Source organism: Humulus lupulus, chromosome 5 (assembly GCF_963169125.1).
Source record: "Humulus lupulus chromosome 5, drHumLupu1.1, whole genome shotgun sequence".
Taxonomy (NCBI): Eukaryota; Viridiplantae; Streptophyta; class Magnoliopsida; order Rosales; family Cannabaceae; genus Humulus; species Humulus lupulus.
The window spans coordinates 4,901,174-4,918,647 of NC_084797.1; the positions used below are offsets into that span (position 1 = coordinate 4,901,174).

At 33.0% G+C, this 17,474-nt stretch overlaps 3 protein-coding genes across 6 annotated transcripts; 1 reads left to right on the forward strand and 2 right to left on the reverse strand.

Moving 5' to 3' along the window:
* Window positions 1-2,511: 2,511 nt before the first annotated feature.
* On the forward strand, window positions 2,512-9,343 carry LOC133777881 (uncharacterized). The gene is made up of 3 exons (XM_062217635.1): window positions 2,512-2,564; window positions 7,122-8,303; window positions 8,805-9,343. The coding sequence occupies exons 1-3, from the start codon at window positions 2,512-2,514 to the stop codon at window positions 9,052-9,054; spliced, it is 1,485 nt and encodes a 494-aa protein (XP_062073619.1). The 3' UTR covers window positions 9,055-9,343.
* A 1,007-nt stretch (window positions 9,344-10,350) lies between these two features.
* Window positions 10,351-11,315, reverse strand: LOC133777883 (protein ACCELERATED CELL DEATH 6-like). Its single transcript, XM_062217638.1, has 2 exons — window positions 10,791-11,315; window positions 10,351-10,671 (listed from the first exon to the last, which is right to left on the reverse strand). Exons 1-2 carry the CDS (start codon window positions 11,313-11,315, stop codon window positions 10,351-10,353), a joined length of 846 nt encoding a protein of 281 aa, XP_062073622.1.
* A 715-nt stretch (window positions 11,316-12,030) lies between these two features.
* LOC133834250 (protein ACCELERATED CELL DEATH 6-like) lies at window positions 12,031-16,545 on the reverse strand. 4 transcript variants are annotated; one of them, XM_062263794.1, is made up of 5 exons: window positions 16,009-16,545; window positions 15,804-15,897; window positions 13,894-14,518; window positions 12,803-13,341; window positions 12,031-12,720 (listed from the first exon to the last, which is right to left on the reverse strand). In XM_062263794.1, the coding sequence occupies exons 3-5, from the start codon at window positions 14,486-14,488 to the stop codon at window positions 12,169-12,171; spliced, it is 1,686 nt and encodes a 561-aa protein (XP_062119778.1). In that variant the 5' UTR covers window positions 14,489-14,518; window positions 15,804-15,897; window positions 16,009-16,545; the 3' UTR covers window positions 12,031-12,168. The 4 variants fall into 4 exon arrangements, with proteins under 4 accessions (XP_062119778.1, XP_062119777.1, XP_062119779.1 ...); XM_062263793.1 differs by having other exon boundaries at window positions 13,894-14,528; XM_062263795.1 differs by lacking the exons at window positions 15,804-15,897; window positions 16,009-16,545 and having other exon boundaries at window positions 13,894-14,188; window positions 14,429-15,796.
* Between the last annotated feature and the right edge of the window lie 929 nt (window positions 16,546-17,474).

The window sequence follows — 17,474 nt, forward strand, 5'->3', positions numbered from 1 at the left end:
AAGAAAATGTGAAATACCTCTAAAACCGCTGGTATACAATGCAAAACCTGAAAATCATACCACAAAAATCTCATTATAAAAAACCAAAACTGAAAAAAAATTTAAACATTTATACAAAAAAAAAACTGAAATATTTGTAAATAATTACCTCAATAAACCTTATAGCCACTTAAATCGCCTTTGGAAGGGAAACTTTGACCGAAAACAAAGTTTGTGGGGGCCGAAATCCAGGAAAATAGAAATGGGAGGCGGAGAAAATGGTTTTGGGTTTTTTTCCGTTTCAGAGAAATGAGCTCTCTGTGTTGGGGAAGATGAAGATTATAAAGATCCTATACCGAGAACATGTTCTCGGTATAGGGTCCTTGGTACACAAACTAAAATGAAATAACCGCGTAAAAAAGGCGGGAGTTTGAATTATCTATACCGAGTACACGTTCTTGGTAAAGACCTCGGTAACTACCCTATACCGAGAATATGTTCTCGGTATAAGGTCCTCGGTACACAGACTAAAATAAAAAAACCGCGTAAAGGAGGCGGTTGTCTAAATGATCTATACCGAGAACTTGTACTCGCTAACATGTTCTCGGTATAGAACGTTTTTTTTGTAGTGAAATACAGGAACAAAATGGCATAGACTAATTTTAATTAAATTTATTTTTATGTACAAATTTATATAAAAATTATTTTTTTTTTCTAAAAAACCATTATTTATTTCTTTTGTTTTAAACTAGTTTATATAATCTTCTTTTGTATTTTTTCGGAAAAAAAGTCGTTAGATCTATCAAATAGAATATTAGCTTAATATATTTTATTTTATTTTTCACTTTTTCTTAATTTATTAAAATCATTTGCTAAAAAAATGTATAATCTAACATTGTTTTTTAAAATAAAATTATGTTTCTTAATTAATATATGAGCTAAAATATAACAAATTATTTGTAGTATATTATTATTTAACAAAAAAAAAGTATGCAAATTAGTATGCTTTAACTTTATTAAACAATAATAATATACTTTTTCTTTTGTTACATAAATATATAAAAACAAACCGTAATTATTGTAATTGTTCACTTTTGCAGATAACAATCGAACTTTTTTCTTTAGTTGTGTCAGGTTTTTTTTAATAAATAAATATATTAAGTCAAACAAACGTAATCGATGATTGGTTTTTTTTACTTGTGTCAGGTGCTTTTAAAAAAAATAATATAAAATCGCATTGAAAATGTGCTGACGTTCCAGAACATCCCTCTATATATATATATATATATATATATACGACAACAGTTTTTATATTGGAGTTTTATTTTAAGCTCTGATGGTGGGCTTATCAGTGTTCTTGATTTTTGAATAGTTTTCGGCGCGATTTTTTTTATGACCGTGTATATTATAGCTATTTAGAGTATTGATGCGATTTTTAAAAAATTATGAATAGTTTACAGTACCGAAAACTAGGTTCAAACATGTTGCACGTGTGATTAATTTTTTTTATGCGCGTGGAAAACAACATGTTTGAACCTAGTTTTTCGATACTGTAAACTATTCAGAATTTTCTAAAAATTTGCAGATGCTCTAAACAACTACAATATACACGGTCATAAAAAAAATAACGTCGAAAACTGTTCAAAAATCAAGAGGAAAGAATCCCACAAAAGAGATTAAAGTCTTTTTGAAATATGTGGGGGATGGATGCGAGTTTTATGTATTTCAAAAGGAAATATTATATTACGTTTATTTGTTTATTAATTAACTATAAATATTATATTTAAGACTCAGTAATATATCAAAGACAATGCAATTCCTATTACTGAGCAACTAACCCTTAATTTTAGATTGACTAATTGTCTTTTAACGTTATATTACGTTAGTGAGAGTAAAACCGCTCTTATATTTTTCTCTATAAATATAATTTACTTTTTATTTTTATGATATCTCTTTTCTTCAAAATTGGTTATTTAATTTGTTTTCCTTGCTATTTCTATTTCCACTAATCTTCAAAATTAGTGGGAAAATTCTAAGAAATAAAAGTTTTAGAAAGTTATTAACCAAAGTATTTCTTCTAATTAACTCTGTGAAAGTTGAACAACTAGTGAAGAGTTTGGATGCAGAGAATGGTGACTTTCTTAAACTGTGTAACTTGTTGCCACGTGTTCTGTATGTGCTTACTTGTAGCTTTGAAATTTATTTCGAGCATCATTAATGGGGTGACCGAAAAAGTTGCTTGTGTGAAGGTGGGTTCCATAGTCAACCAAAGTCAAAAAAAAAAAAATGTATATTCAACTTAAAATTTTGGCAACGTTGCCCACTGTTAGCAACGTTGCCTTGTTTTTTATTTTATTATTTTTAATATTAATTAAATAAAATATTAAATTTTGTATTTTTTCAAGATTGGCACCGTAGCCACTCACGTTAGCATTGGAGATGCTCTCATAAATTACTTGCGGTACAAGAAAGTGTATAAATAGAAATCGAGTCGTTGAGCCATGCAAAACACAGAAATGTCAGCTAGCGAAAATGGAAGAGGAAAACAAGAAGCTTCACATAGCATTTCTCCACATCTCCAACAAGTTAGCCTTGAGAGGCCAGAAGATCTCCTTCTTCGTACCAACCAAAACGCAGTCCAAACTCATGTCGTTTAATCACCACCCGGACCTCATCTCCTTCGTCCCCATCCACGACTAAATATTATGAACGTAAAAATATCTCTGTCGTCATTTATCTGTTATATTATAATTAATCAATTTGTGAAGGTGTCATTGAAATTCGTATATGTACATATATTTCTATAAAGTTTCTTTGTCTTAGTTCTATTGAGTTAGTGTTTTCATTTAAAAAGTCCTCAAGATAGGAAAATAAGATGTTCCTATGTGTTCATTTTCTTTTCCCGAAGAGAATGACTTTTAATGCTTAGATCATACAGATTATTTCTTAAGCATTGATCTTTTATCGATTAGTAGGTTTACTTTGACTCGGTAAACCTAGCTATACTAATTGATTAGTCACCATCCAATGAATCGATCAACAAGTAGTTTCTACCTAAAAAGTCCTCAAAGCTGCTGACTAGCCTTAGGGTATTCAAATTTTAACCTTAATAAATTAAATCCTCAAAATACTTAATCCTTAATAAACCCATACATAACATGTGCTAAAATCTTATTGGTTCTTACCTAAACCTTATAGTATAATAATATTATCCTCAATATCAGTCATATTAATCAAATCTTAGGTTAAAATTAATATTCTTAAACTATAGGTTAAACTTAGAAAATCTACAAGTACTACTATGAGTGTCCAAATAAATCCTGGTCTGAACCAAAAATCCAAAGTCAAAAAATAATACTATTAATACTATAATACTACTATCTAACTAGCTAAGTAAAGTTCTTGGACTCTACAATTATGAGTCATGTTTAAAGTGTATTAGGAGCCTAGTAAAGCTCATAAAAACGTTGTGATGGGCTATAGTTCAAGGGAAACTAAACCTACACTTTATTGTTGCGACTGGGGAAAACTCATCTTCCTTAAAATTCTCATAAACACCATCAACAACGGGGAAAAGTCATCAAAATAGAAAGAAATAAAAAACTAATAAAATCAATTAGAACTTAGATATAGGCATAAGAGAACATATATGAGAAATCTAACACTAAAAACCAAAAAAATACTACCTAAATTGAGTTGAGGCGTGCTAGAGGTGGAGAGAAACCAAGACCCTATGAAACATTTAATGAGAAAATGAGAAAGGGGAAGAGAAAGGATCAAGGTTTTCTGGTATATACCCAAAACCTACAGTAAGGCATAAAATATCGTCTCAGTAGATGAAAACGCACAATTTTCATTAATGAAAATAACTTATAGTCATTACTATATAGAGTTTCCAAAATTCAAGTTCTAGTGCTAAATTTTTTGGGGGAAATTTTCCCACCATTTTCCCACCATGTCGTCGCTATAGGTTATTTGAGAAAAAAATAAAACATTAATAATAAATAATAAATAATTTGGGCGCTCACTACAAGAAATTGACCCTATAGCAACGACTTCTATTGTGATGACAATGATGTTGTCGTAATAGAACACATAAAATCATGAAAATTGGATTTTTTTTAATTTTTTTTATTAAATACCTACAGAGAGGACATGTCGTACGTCGCAATAGACGTCGTCATTGTAGGTTCAAAATATCTTGACCTATAGGGATGACCCATGTCGTCGCTATAGGTCTCTAAATTTTTTGTTGAGAATATATAATGCCCAAATAATTTATTAATTATTATTAATGTTTTATTTTATTTTTGCAAATAATTCGCTATAGATCTCTAAATTTTTTGGAGGGAAAATGTAACGCCCTGGATAACCAAGACCATTACATTGTGTATTTTAAATAGTGATAGGCTCGCTAATCGAGTCATTTGTGTTGGTTTTTATAGATCAAATCAAAGATTATACACAGCGAAACAACAATCAAAATTGTTAATTTAACCCCACAAGATTTATAGATCTATTTCTTCACATACATATATATATATTGAATAAAAAAGATTAATATAAATATTACCTCAAGTCCTTCCTTGCTGCTATATTTTTGTATGGCAAAATCCTTGAGATCCCAATATCTTCCAAAATGTTCTCAACACACAAAGAACAAGTGTGGGCCTGTTATACAAAACAATAGCAAAATTCTATTTATCAGATGTTCTCAACACATGAGATCTGATAAAGTTTGGACCTAAATTTGTGAAGAACAGTGATCTATGCTTGTAGCACTATTCTATTTCTCTCAGGGAGATTTCACGATATCTTTTATGTCTCTGAAAAGTATCGCTTTGAAAAACTGATCTCCTATATTTAATATATCTAATATATTAAAAATAAATAATATTAGTTATTTTAAACGATTTAAAATTAACTGATCAATTATCATATTTTTGTTTAAATAATAATATTTTAATCATATTAAAATATCTCATTATTTATTTAATATTTAAATAACTAAAATTGTTGAACCAAGATTTTTCTACAACCATCTTATGTGTGTAGCACAGTGACTATGCACTGTGCCACACGCGCACCTCATGCCCACAATAGTTCAACCCTCTAATTAATTAGTTCATAAATTAGAATGAAAGAATTACCATTTTACCTTTCTAATTTACTTCTTATTCCTTAAGTACCATTAATTCACTAGCTAGTGAATAATTAATCTATAATCTAATTATAGATTTGAGCTCAAAATCATTCAATTCCAGAATTAACCTTTAATGGAACTAATATACGATCCGTTAGGAAAGATTAGATTCCATATTGTTGATACATGTTCCCAGCCATCCATGATATTAAATCTCCAAAACAAAAGTCATTAGTCTCATTCTATGAAGAGACGTTAACGAATGAATCAAAAGATTTAATAAACATAAACAGGAGTTCATGAACACTCAAGATTTAGGTTGATCTATAAATGATCATCAGTTATGATATGAATTACAAATCTTTATTATTAAATAGTTTTTGGATAAAGACTTTTATTCATATCGGTCATTTGTCATGTATAATCATATTATATAAAGCACATTTACCAAGATGTCTTACCACATTAATAATCCGAATCTAGATTATTTGTATCAACATGATACTTAGTAAACCGCACTTAAAACCCCAATTAAAGAATTCCATAACTTTAATTTGTTGTTGACTACTTTTATTCATTCATGTGATCTTAATTTTCTCGTACTAATACAAGATCACATTCTCAATAATGAATATGAAAATTTTCTGATATTTACAAAAAATTATTCAAACAATAATTTAATAATCTAAATATAACAATAATGAATCATTGTATTTATTTATTCATTGAAATGATAAATGTCTTTTACATGCTTTTAGGACATACTCCTAATAATTTGGCCATAAATGTGCAACTAAACATAATTAACGGTTTAGGGTTAAAAATTTCGGTCAAAAGTAATAGTTATTTCTTTAAAAAGTTAAGTTTGTACATGGGATCCCATAATAAATATTTACAAAGTTATTTACGTTTCCAAAATGGTAATTACAACTCAAAAGTTACAACCAGCCGACCTAAGCAGAAAAATAGGGTTTAACCGTAGCTCCTATGAGAAATCTCGGTCGTGGTGGTCGAGTAACCACATATGTACACGTCACCATCGAAGCTCAACAACTCATGGTTGGCCCGCTACCCTTTCCCCGTACCTGCATCACATAACACCCGTGATCCAAGGCTCAACAAGAAAATTTAAACATGCTCACAAGCAATTAATAACACGTTACCAAACCATAATAAGCATGCCTAGCAGTAATAACCCTACTCATGCATACATACCATTCATATAAATGACTACAACATCATATGGGGACCAGTTGCCCTGATAAACTGACTAATAAATCATAATGGGGCCCAATTCCCTAGAATATGGTACTAATAAGTCACCCCGGGGCCCGTTGCCCTATCATCTGTATAACTAGCCTTGGAGCTAGCCCAACGTACCTGGGGCTTTAATTTCCCAAGACCATTGGGTCGGACAAGCATATAATAAGCTCTTGATTAGTCCTAACCATATCGACCAGTGTTCAGCGCGCTATTGCCACCCTTGACTTATAAGTCAATGCTTTTCTCAATCAGATAATGCAATCAGGCATACACTATATAACAATTATCCATATACAGAGCATTCAACATGCTTAATCAAACCATCATATGCATAATCATAATCAAGCACATTACAGGGGCCCAAGCCCTAATCAAAGCTATACATAACAACCAGACCAAGCCCTAATCACGTACATCACGTATTGGGTGCAGTTTTCTTACCGTTGGTCCAAGAACATGTTAAAAATGAACGACCCTCGAACACGATCTATTCCCGAGCCCTAGAGGTATCCGAGTCACAACCATAATAAATGATATTTATTAATATCGAGTAAATAAAGGCTTTCAGATCGAGTCATATCCTCCGGGAGTTCAAATTCTACTAAACCGGGTAGTAAAATCCTTCTCGAGCCCTTAGGTTTGAGTTCCCGTCACTCAAATCCCAAGTTGGAGAAAACTGCCTTTGCACATCGCGGTGTGCCTCCAATCTGAGGCCTCCCCCCTGCCCCTACCCCAGGGACACACGCCGCGACTTGACCCTGAAACTGATTCCAGTTGAAGATGAGAAACTGATTCCAGTTGAAGGGTCAGATGTTAGAAAAGAAATGTCAAGGAGGATAAAGAAATATCGCGTAGACATACTTCGTTGTGAAAGCTTGGCATCTCTTGCACCCGCAACTTTAGAACGGTTGTTTCTTCGTGACTATGATATTGTTGTCTCTATTATTCCTCTTCCACATTCATCAATCCTCCCTGGACCGACATTTCCTGTTCATTTTGGTCCTCCCTCTCACTCATCCATGACACCTTGGATGAAGTTGGTGTTGTACACAACTGTGGCATGTGGACCTCTATCTATTGTTCTGATGAAAGGGCAATGCTTACGCTTGCTTCCTGCACCACTGGCTGGTTGTGAGAAGGCTCTCATATGGTCTTGGGATGGTTCTACAGTAGGAGGCTTGGGGGGCAAGTTTGAAGGAAACTTAGTTAAGGGAGGTATACTCTTGCACTGTTTAAATTCACTTCTGAAACACTCAGCTGTGCTAGTGCAGCCCCTCAGTAAGTACGACCTTGATAAATCTGGGCGAGTTGTTACTCTAGATATTCCATTGCCGTTAAAGAATTCTGATGGTTCAACTGCTCGTATAGAGGGGGATATGGGACTGAGTGAAGAGGAAAGTAAAAGGCTGAACTCTTTGTTGGCTGATTTGGCTAACAAAATGGAGTTGTGGACAGTGGGTTATATTCGGCTCTTAAAACTTTTCAAGGAAAAAGAGTCTGAACAATTTTCACCTGTTGAAGAGAAGTATGAATGGGTCCCACTGAGCGTGGAATTTGGTGTTCCACTTTTCAGTCCGAAGTTGTGCAATAATATTTGCAAGAGGGTCGTTTCATCCCAATTACTTCAAGCAGACTCACTACACGAGCATCATGATGCAATGCAAGGCATAAGAAAAAGATTACGGGATGTTTGTGCAGAGTATCAAGCAACGGGTCCTGCAGCAAAGCTTCTTTATCAGAAAGAGAAATCAAAGGAGCCATCTCGACATCTCATGAATTATGCTAGTGGAAGGTGGAATCCACTTGTGGATCCTTCATCTCCCATTTCGGGAGCTATGAGTGAACATCAGAGACTAAAACTAGCTAACCGAAATCGTTGCCGAACTGAAGTCTTGAGCTTTGATGGGAGCATCCTCAGGTCAATCTTAAATCTTTTTTTTCTTTTTCTTTTACACGTGGCATATTTCCCTATTTCCCACCATATCGTTGCAGTTAATTTGGTACCAAGATGAGCACTAATATTTCTTATGCCATTAGTGTCTTATCTTTAAAATGAAAGCAATGTGTTCTTGGTTTACTTTCTGCATTTGATGTGGGTGGTGTTTAGAGATTATGAAAGACTGGCAAAGGTTGCGCTTTAGATTTTTTTTTCTTTTTCATTTTTGAAGAATCTTATTCTTTCTTACATTTAGTTTCTTATTAGTATATGTATAGTTTTCTTGGATGTTGTATTAGATATTAGAAGTTATCCATTATATGAATAAATGAAGGCTAATAAACATAGCAGCTAGCCATAAACTTGCACAATACATGTAAATATTTGGTAGCTATTTTCTAAATACAAAAGATTTGTTATGATAGCAAAGAGGAATTGAGTGGATCATATGGTCTAATTCCTTCCTTTGATGATGGTGTTCAGGTCATACGCTTTGGCGCCTGTGTACGAGGCTTCCACAAGGCCAATCGAAGAATCCCCTTCAGGGAGCACAATAAAAGTTGAGCAAGAGGAGGCCGACAACAGAGAAGTTGTCCTTCCCGGTGTCAATCTTCTTTTTGATGGCGCTGAGTTGCACCCTTTCGACATAGGCGCTTGCCTGCAGGCTCGTCAACCAGTCTCCTTAATAGCCGAGGCAGCTGTTACCTCTGCAGCTTTTGCTGCTGTTAAATAGGGACTTACAGCTAACTTCCGAAACCCGTCATCCATGTCCTTTTGTTATTATTTTTTGATTCGTCTGCTCGATTTGAGATTGACAGTATCCGCTAGCTTAAAGTCAAATCAGCTCTAAGGTAATTAGAAAATTACCCCTTTATAGTATAGTATGCAACTCTGTTGATTGCTTAACCACACTGATTTATGATCAAAATTATCATGAAAGACCCTTCTTTCATTTGCATTTAAAAGCTGCATTGTATCTTGAACCAGCAAAAATTCAAATTAAAACCAATTTGAAAAGTGGACTAACAGCCTCTAACCATAGTAGGTAAATCTTTTATATATTTTTATTTTACAGTAAAAAATAACTAAAAATAACTTATCTAATATTTTGTATCACTTTGCTATTTGTTTAGCCATTTTAACTTTCATTTTGTTTTTAAATTTTTCTGCTCTCGTCATGTAGACAACCCAAATGGCTACAAGACATTATTAACTTAATAATTATGAGTTTCCCATAAAGAGTAAAAGCCTATAGAGGAGTTTTTTATTTTTTTAAGAATGAATTGAGTAATTTTTTTTTTTTGCAAATAAATTAGTAGAATTTCAAACATTTTTTTACAATAAATTTACTCTGAATTGGTGATGCACAATATCTCTGAATTGGATAATCTAGAAATATTCATTCAAAAACTAAAAATTTTGTGAAAGAGTTAACTAAAATGACCTAATTGCTATTGCAAGAGTATACCTCGTAAGAAGTGGAGATGGGACTTTGTAGTGGAATTTAGCTCGACCATTGCGTAATATTCGCTAATCAAATGCACTACATTGGCAAAACAACCATCTCATTGTAGCTACTGACAAAAGAGAGTTAACCCGTTTGGGATTTGAATGCTGCTACACCAGAACGCGTAAAGTTTCATCTTGCTCTTAAATAAATATACATATGTAAACCTATAGAGCAATCGATCATCAATGGATGCCAAAAAATATATAATTTTTCCTCTAGTTAACATGTTATTCAATTCACACAAGTCACTATATATTAAATCAAGCAAATTTGAAAAAATTTCAACATTAGCAAAATAAAATTAAAATGTTGAGTTTACTCTTATATATTTATGACTTGCACAAGTTATATATATATATATATATATGAAAATTATTCTCAAAATTAAGCTCTCGTCAACCTCCCTTAATGATATTTGATAGTCGAAAGTGACAACGTTGTGGATATACCAGTGACAAATGCCAGCATCATGAAGGCTAGGGCCCAGATTGTTAATCTCATGACAGAGCTTGTAGTTCTTCAACTTGGTGTCACCATATTAAGAAGGATGTTCAAAAAAACAGATAGAGCAGAGAGCAACAAGGCCATTGTGTTTGTTATGATGAAGAACTGGAATACTACGCTGTTCCTCAGTGCAGCACTCTCTGGTTCTTTTCGATGTCCAACCTCTTCGGTTATGTAACCTCCTGGCATCGAAATTCCAGCTGCAAATGTCACTGTTGCAATCGACGTAGAAGTAACTAGACTAGATTCTTTAAATCTTTTAATGAGTTCCTTCTGCATATTATTAATCTTCTCGCAATTGAGTTCGAGTTCTAGGACATATTTTCCCATAGAAGGCTGTATGGAGTATTTATTGAAGAGATCCAGCATTTAAATAATTACCTCATATTGATCAGTTTACAATAAGATATAACATAGCTAGATAAAAGTCAAACTGTAGAAATTTGATTAATTACCTCACGTATTGGGAATTGAAGCATATACACATCTCGAATATTGTTGTTTTGGTTGTTGAGTGACATCCTATTCACTTGGGGATGAGACAACAAAGCTTTTAGAACAAGCAGATTCCATGAGGAAGTGGCAGCCATATGAAGCAAGGGGGTATTTCCATCCTTATCTTTTATATTTAAAATTAATGATGATGCATGTTCGAAGATGAATTTTACGTTGGAGAGATATGTAGTCGTCACAGCATGGTGTAGAACATTTCTGCCTTCATCGTCAACTTCTTCGTAGCTATCTGGACAACTTCTCAGAATTTCCTTCATAATCTTATGACCATAATACTCATTGTAAGCTGCAATGTGAAGAGCTGTCATGCCTTTCTTATTTTTGATGTATGCACTACTTTCATTATTTTTTAGCAACATTTTTGTAATCTCCACCACATTTTTGCGATTCATAGCAACATAGTGCAGTGGAATACAACCATCATCATCTGCTTGTTTTGTCAGAAAATCTACTTTGTCCAAAAGCATTTTTGTTATTCCTAAAGAATTTAAGTAAATTATCTATAACATTATTAACAACAATAATAATAATAATAAATATTTTAGAAGAAATTATATATTTACAAAAATATATGTAATAAGATAAATATATATAATAAGAACTTGTCCACCTCGAATCTGGCTGAACTCATTCTTGCTCTGTATCTTGATCAACCAAGATGGTCACCAAGTAGTTCTTGAATCCTCTAATGCAACTTGTGCATCTGATACCACTTGTTGTAAAAACAACAACAAAAGAACTAGCATAAAACAGAGAATAACAAATCAGATTTGAACCAAAACAACACAAACAATTATTTGGTTCGGATCACAATGTAATCCTACATCCAAGGGGTAGAACAACCTCAAAAATGGCTGAGAACTTTATTAAGTAAGCTTGAGATCAGAACAAGAGTTTACACCAAGAAGTCTTGCTTCAAATTACAAAGAGAGCTCACACAATGAAAGATCAAGATCAGATACACTTGAACTCTTTACAACCCTCCAATCTCACTCAATTTCTAACTCTTAACCAATATCCCAACAGACCAAGGTTCTCAAGTATTTATAGCTAATTCCCTTAACAGAACTAACTAACTAAACATAACAATAAACCTGAAAGAAAAAAACCCAAACACCACAATAACATTTAGTTAAAGTGGTTGAACTAACACCACAATAACATTTATATATTGTAATAATATTCAAATAATTAAAATAAATTTATTAATAATAAATTTAAAATTTTGAGTTTACTCTTATATATTTATCACTTGCACAAGTTATGACTACAAGTTTAACGAGTATATATATGAAAATTATTCCTAAATTATACACTCTCTTATTCATGCATTATTATGTAGAATGTGATAACGAAGAAAAGCAATCCAATAAAACAAGTGGTGATGGCAAGGGGAGCAGAAAGTGACAACACTGCGTATGTACCAGTGACAAATGCTATCATCATTAAGGCCAGGGCATAGATGGTTAAGCTCATGCAAAACTTATAGTAATTCCACTTCCTGTGATCATTTACTCCTTCTACAAATGATATATTAAGAAAGATGTTCAAAAAAACAGATGTAGCAGAGAGCAACATGGCCATTGTGTTTGTTATGATGAAGGCCTGAAATGCTGTGTTGTTCCTCAGTACAGCACTCCCTTGTTGTCGATGTCCAACCTCGTCGCTTATGTAACCTCCTGGCATCGTAAATCCAGCTGCAAATGTCACTGTCGCAATCAATGTAGAAGTAACTAGACTAGATTCTTTAATTTTTGTAATGATTTCCTTCTGCATATAATTAATGTTCTTGCGATTGAGTTCGAGTTCTAGGATATGTATTCCCACAGAAGGCTCTATGAAGTATTTATTGAAGAGATCCAGCATTCTTACCTGTTATATATATAGTGATCAATTTACAATAAGATATAACACAGCTAGATAAAAGTCAAACTATAGAAATTTAAATAATTACCTCATATTGTTTGAATTGAATCATATACTCATCTCGAATATTGTTGTTTTGTTTGTTGAGTGACATCCTATTCACTTTGGGATGAGACAACAAAGCTTTTAGAACGGGCAGATTCCATGAGGAAGTGGCAGCCATATGAAGCAATGGGGTATTTCCTTCCTTATCTTTTCTATTTAAAATTAATGATGATGCGTGTTCTAAGATGAAGTTTACGTTGGAGAGATATGTAGTCGACACAGCATGGTGTAGAACGTTTCTGCCTTCATTGTCAACTTGTTCGTAGCTATCTGGACAACTTGTCAGAATTTCCTTCATTATCTTATCACCATAACACTCATTGTAAGCTGCAATGTGAAGCGCTGTCATGCCTTTCTTATTTTTGATGTATGCACTACTTTCATTATTTTCTAGCAACATTTTTGTCATCTCCACCACATTTGATGAGCCGAAGAAAGCAACATAGTGCAGTGGAATACAACCACCATCATCTGCTTGTTTTGTCAGATAATCTACTTTGTCCAAAAGCATTTTTGTTATTCCTGAAGAATTTAAGTAAATTATCTACAACATTATTCACAACAACAACAATTATAATAATGATGAAATAGAGAAATAGAGTCTATTTATTGGTAGAAGATGGATGTTATACTTTCATGATTATCAATGTATTTATAATATTATTATATTATTTAATTATATGAATATATATATATATAAGTTAGAGTAAATAATAATAAAAAAACAATATGATTTTTTTTAAAATATATAAATAATAAAAATTAGGATTATGTATTAAATATTATTGTAATAATGATATTTTATAATATTTTTATTATATTAATATAATTATTAAATATCTATAGTATATCATATTTTTTAATTAGTTTTAAGAGTATAATCCATTAAATATATGTAAGATTTTGTTAAAGTTGACAGGGAAAAAAATCGTTAAAGCAAGAATAAGTTAAAAATGTAATTTATATATATATATATATAAAGATATAAAGATACACATATAATCAAAATTCATTTTAAGTGTACCCTAAAGAAATAACAAATTAGAAAGAAAAAAAAAAGTAGTTAATTATTACCTATATTTGTAGAAGCTGCATGCAGTGCAGTTCTGCCCTTAGGGCCACCGGTAGCTAGTGACGAACAATTACTTAGTATTACATTAACCAAATCTTGGTGTTGGCACTGGACGACAATGTAGAGTGGAGTCTCGCTTGCTTTATTAGTCGAATACGAGAAATCAGGGTCTTCTCTCGTCAATATCTGCACAACCTCAAGATGCCCGAATCGCGCAGCCTCATGCAACGCAGTGTCCTCTTCCTCATTCTTCATCCTTATCATTGTTTGGACACCAGAGATGCCCTCTTCATGGTCCTGTGGTTGGGACAATTTTGCACGTTCAATTAGAAAATCAACAATCCGGTGTTGGCCGTACCTTGCTGCCATGAGTAAGGGAGTCTCTTCTCTTGCATTAGTTTGCATCAACAATGTTGGACACAAGTCCAGGATCCCTTCCACGAAGGTTGTTTGATTAGTGGCTCTTGAAGTAGTGATGATATGGACATGGAGCACTGTATTTCTTTCTGGGGTCAATAATAGTTGGAGTTCACTGACCTTTTCCCTAAAGACTTCAGTTTCACCATCAGTTGCAGCTTGGAATAGCTTGCGATCCATGCAAATGCGCTCACTATGGATGTTTGTTTTCTGAGAATCACTAGTTGTCAAAGGGCTCATGAGAAGCAACAGAAGAAGAAGCCATTGCATAATAAATTTATATGTTATTGTAATAATGTTCATTGCATGCATACATATAATGCCACGACCCAAGCCCTATGCCATGACAGATTTGTAATATCCATAACTTGGCTGGTCAAAGGTCAAACTTTGACCCTTGGTGTAAAATAGTCTTTATAAACGATCATTTAGTTTATATTAAATAGTATTATAATTATAAATCAAAATAATGAAATAGCTTCTATAACTATATATAAAAATATTAATGTTAAAAGCGTGATCATTTATCATTATACAGAGAACAATAATATCCCCACAGTTATGTAGTCACAAAATAATTAAATTTAATAAGTCATAAACACCTAAAATAATACTTAGCATCCACCATTTCTTATTCCTAACAATTACATAACTAATTCAGATATACCGGTTCCAAATCAAATATACATATATAATGTTCAAAAGATAAAATAATGACACTAAATAGAACTAGGCTAAACACATTTGCTCAATCAATAATTCACCTTATCCTCATTCGCGTCACTAGGCTCCTAGAATGGGAGACACATAGGGGGTGAGCTTATAAAGCCCGGTAGGAAAACAACTAATAATATAGGACCCAAAAGTTTAATAAAACTCTTGCTTAGTTGGCTTTGAAAACAAAACATATATCATGATGTATAAACCAAAATAGAGAGAAACCACAAATAATCATAAGAGCATAGCTACAAGTGCACATCACACCGTCCAATAAATCCCTAGTTCCCGTTACCCACCATAGAAAAACCAACATCTTAAATCGGGCAGTTGGACCTGATAACCACCACAAGGGGGAGGCTTAGAGCACTTCTTGTATATAGATGCTATGTCTTTATACCTACAGGTGAGTAGACACCTGATCTACCTATGATGACACAGAGACTAGGTCGTGAAACAACATGCACAAATCAAGATCACTATGGCTCTCATCGGCATAACCAAATGCAAGTAAACATGAAAAGAAATAAACGCATTCCCTTTATATTTTAGAAAATTGGGCAGCATAACAGATGCATTTGAATAAAACCCAAAAATCATAACCTGCATAAATAAGTGAATAAAAATATATTTGACACTCAGTGACCTCAAAACAGATCAGGAAACATGCAGATTAAGTTTTTAATTTTTCAAACATTTTATAAATATAAAAATTGGAATATGTTTAATGCAATTCAATACGAGTAAAATAAGTCTATTAGTCAAGTTGAGTTCCTACCTTTTTAGAATTTTCAATCCGAGCCAAAAGCGACGCTGCTAAGCTTAACGATGATCCTACAATGTTTTAGTCCAATTTTAATATCACGATTTTCCTACGTGCACCAAACAAGCAAACAATTATCATCATTGTATTCCTTATTCAAAATCATGTCCAACGATATATAATATGACTATATTTTAAATTTCAAGTTCTGGAACCTCACCCAAGCAGTGCCCAATAACAGTTGGTGGAGGTAGTGAGCGGTGTATCGAAAACATCAATGAAGGTAGGCGTGACATATATCAAAATGACCACATCAGCGAGTAGATCACATTCATGTGAACCATCGTTCCAAAAAGTGTTCAGACTCGCCGGAACGTTGCCGGAAAGTAGCGGAGATACCCAAAATCTCGCCGGAGAAAAACGACGAGTTGACCGGAATGACTTAGTGGGTTTTGTTCCTCTCTCCACGCTGTTTCCAAAGGTACCAACCACTCATCGAGGGGTATTCGGAGTTGGCCGGAAAACACAGTCAAAGTTGACGGACAACAACTTTGACGGACTATTCCAAATAGTTGACAGCGAGTTAGGCAGCGCCGGTTGGTGGTTGAGGTTGTCGGAGTAAGATGAATTAAATGATTTGCCACGTGTCAAAAATAGTGGTTGCTGGAGGTTGGATCTGTGTGGTGGTGGTGTGTGGCCGTGGAGAGAAGAGAGAAAGAAGATAAGAGAAAGAGAAGAGAGAGAGAGAGTAGACGGGGAAAGAGAAAGAAAAAGATAAAAAAAAAAAAGAGAAGAAATAATTATTTGACTCTTTTGACTTAAAGTGGGTCCCACCCGTAAAAAGATATTATTTAAATTAAATTTTGTTTTTTTTTAAGTCTGAGTCTTTACATATAAGCTCCTGCATATTAATTATATATTCATTTATTCAAGAATTAAAAAGTCTTTACATTTTTACAGAATATTTTTATGGCGTTAAAAATAATTTTATATACCCTTTACGTTATGATATTCATTTTCCAAATTTAGTTTATTTTATTGGATTCTTTTTCCCGTTTTACCACTTTATAATTAATTACTTATGCATAAGCCAACTAAATATCTTCACATGATTTTATAGCATAAGCCTATTTCTTAATATACACCATTTCTAATTTATTAGGTATTCAAAGAAACTAGATTATTCCATTTAAGAAACTAAAATTTTAACCAATATTATAGCAGCTAATAATGGTAGAAGAAAATATGGATGTGAGTGTGAAACATATTGGGATTTTATTATTGGCTTCAATTCTCAAGGGGCAATTTTTTTTATTTAATATATTGTTATTAATGATTGTGTTTTATGTTATATATCATATATATGACACTTCAAAAAGATGTTGTAATGTGTACTTGAATAAGAAGCTATTGCTCTTTTTGATTTATCTGCTCGTTCTGAGATTAGTAGGATTCGATCGAAAATGACCCTTTTATAGTATAGTATGCAACTCTGTTAGAATGCTTAGGGCAGCTCCAATAGGATTGCAAAATAATAAATATAGTGCTAAAAAGGTACAAAATCAAATCCAACCAAACTTTATTTATCTCACTGTTATGCTGTTAAGCTACAGTACTCCACCAAATATAGTAGGGTACTGTAGGAACGGCAAAAACAAATTAGTATTTAATAATAAATATATATGT

Coding starts and splice junctions, on each gene's coding strand:
- LOC133834250 (XM_062263792.1), bottom strand. CDS start 14,620: ATGCATGCAATGAACATTATTACAATAACATATAAATTTATTATGCAA. Junction 13,342..13,893: donor TGCAGCTTCTACAAATATAG/GTAATAATTAAC, acceptor TAAATTCTTCAG/GAATAACAAAAATGCTTTTG. Junction 12,721..12,802: donor TTCAATTCAAACAATATGAG/GTAATTATTTAA, acceptor TATATATAACAG/GTAAGAATGCTGGATCTCTT.
- LOC133777881 (XM_062217635.1), top strand. CDS start 2,512: ATGGAAGAGGAAAACAAGAAGCTTCACATAGCATTTCTCCACATCTCC. Junction 2,565..7,121: donor TTTCTCCACATCTCCAACAA/GTTAGCCTTGAG, acceptor CCCCTACCCCAG/GGACACACGCCGCGACTTGA. Junction 8,304..8,804: donor TTTGATGGGAGCATCCTCAG/GTCAATCTTAAA, acceptor GATGGTGTTCAG/GTCATACGCTTTGGCGCCTG.
- LOC133777883 (XM_062217638.1), bottom strand. CDS start 11,315: ATGCTTTTGGACAAAGTAGATTTTCTGACAAAACAAGCAGATGATGAT. Junction 10,672..10,790: donor TTCAATTCCCAATACGTGAG/GTAATTAATCAA, acceptor TACTCCATACAG/CCTTCTATGGGAAAATATGT.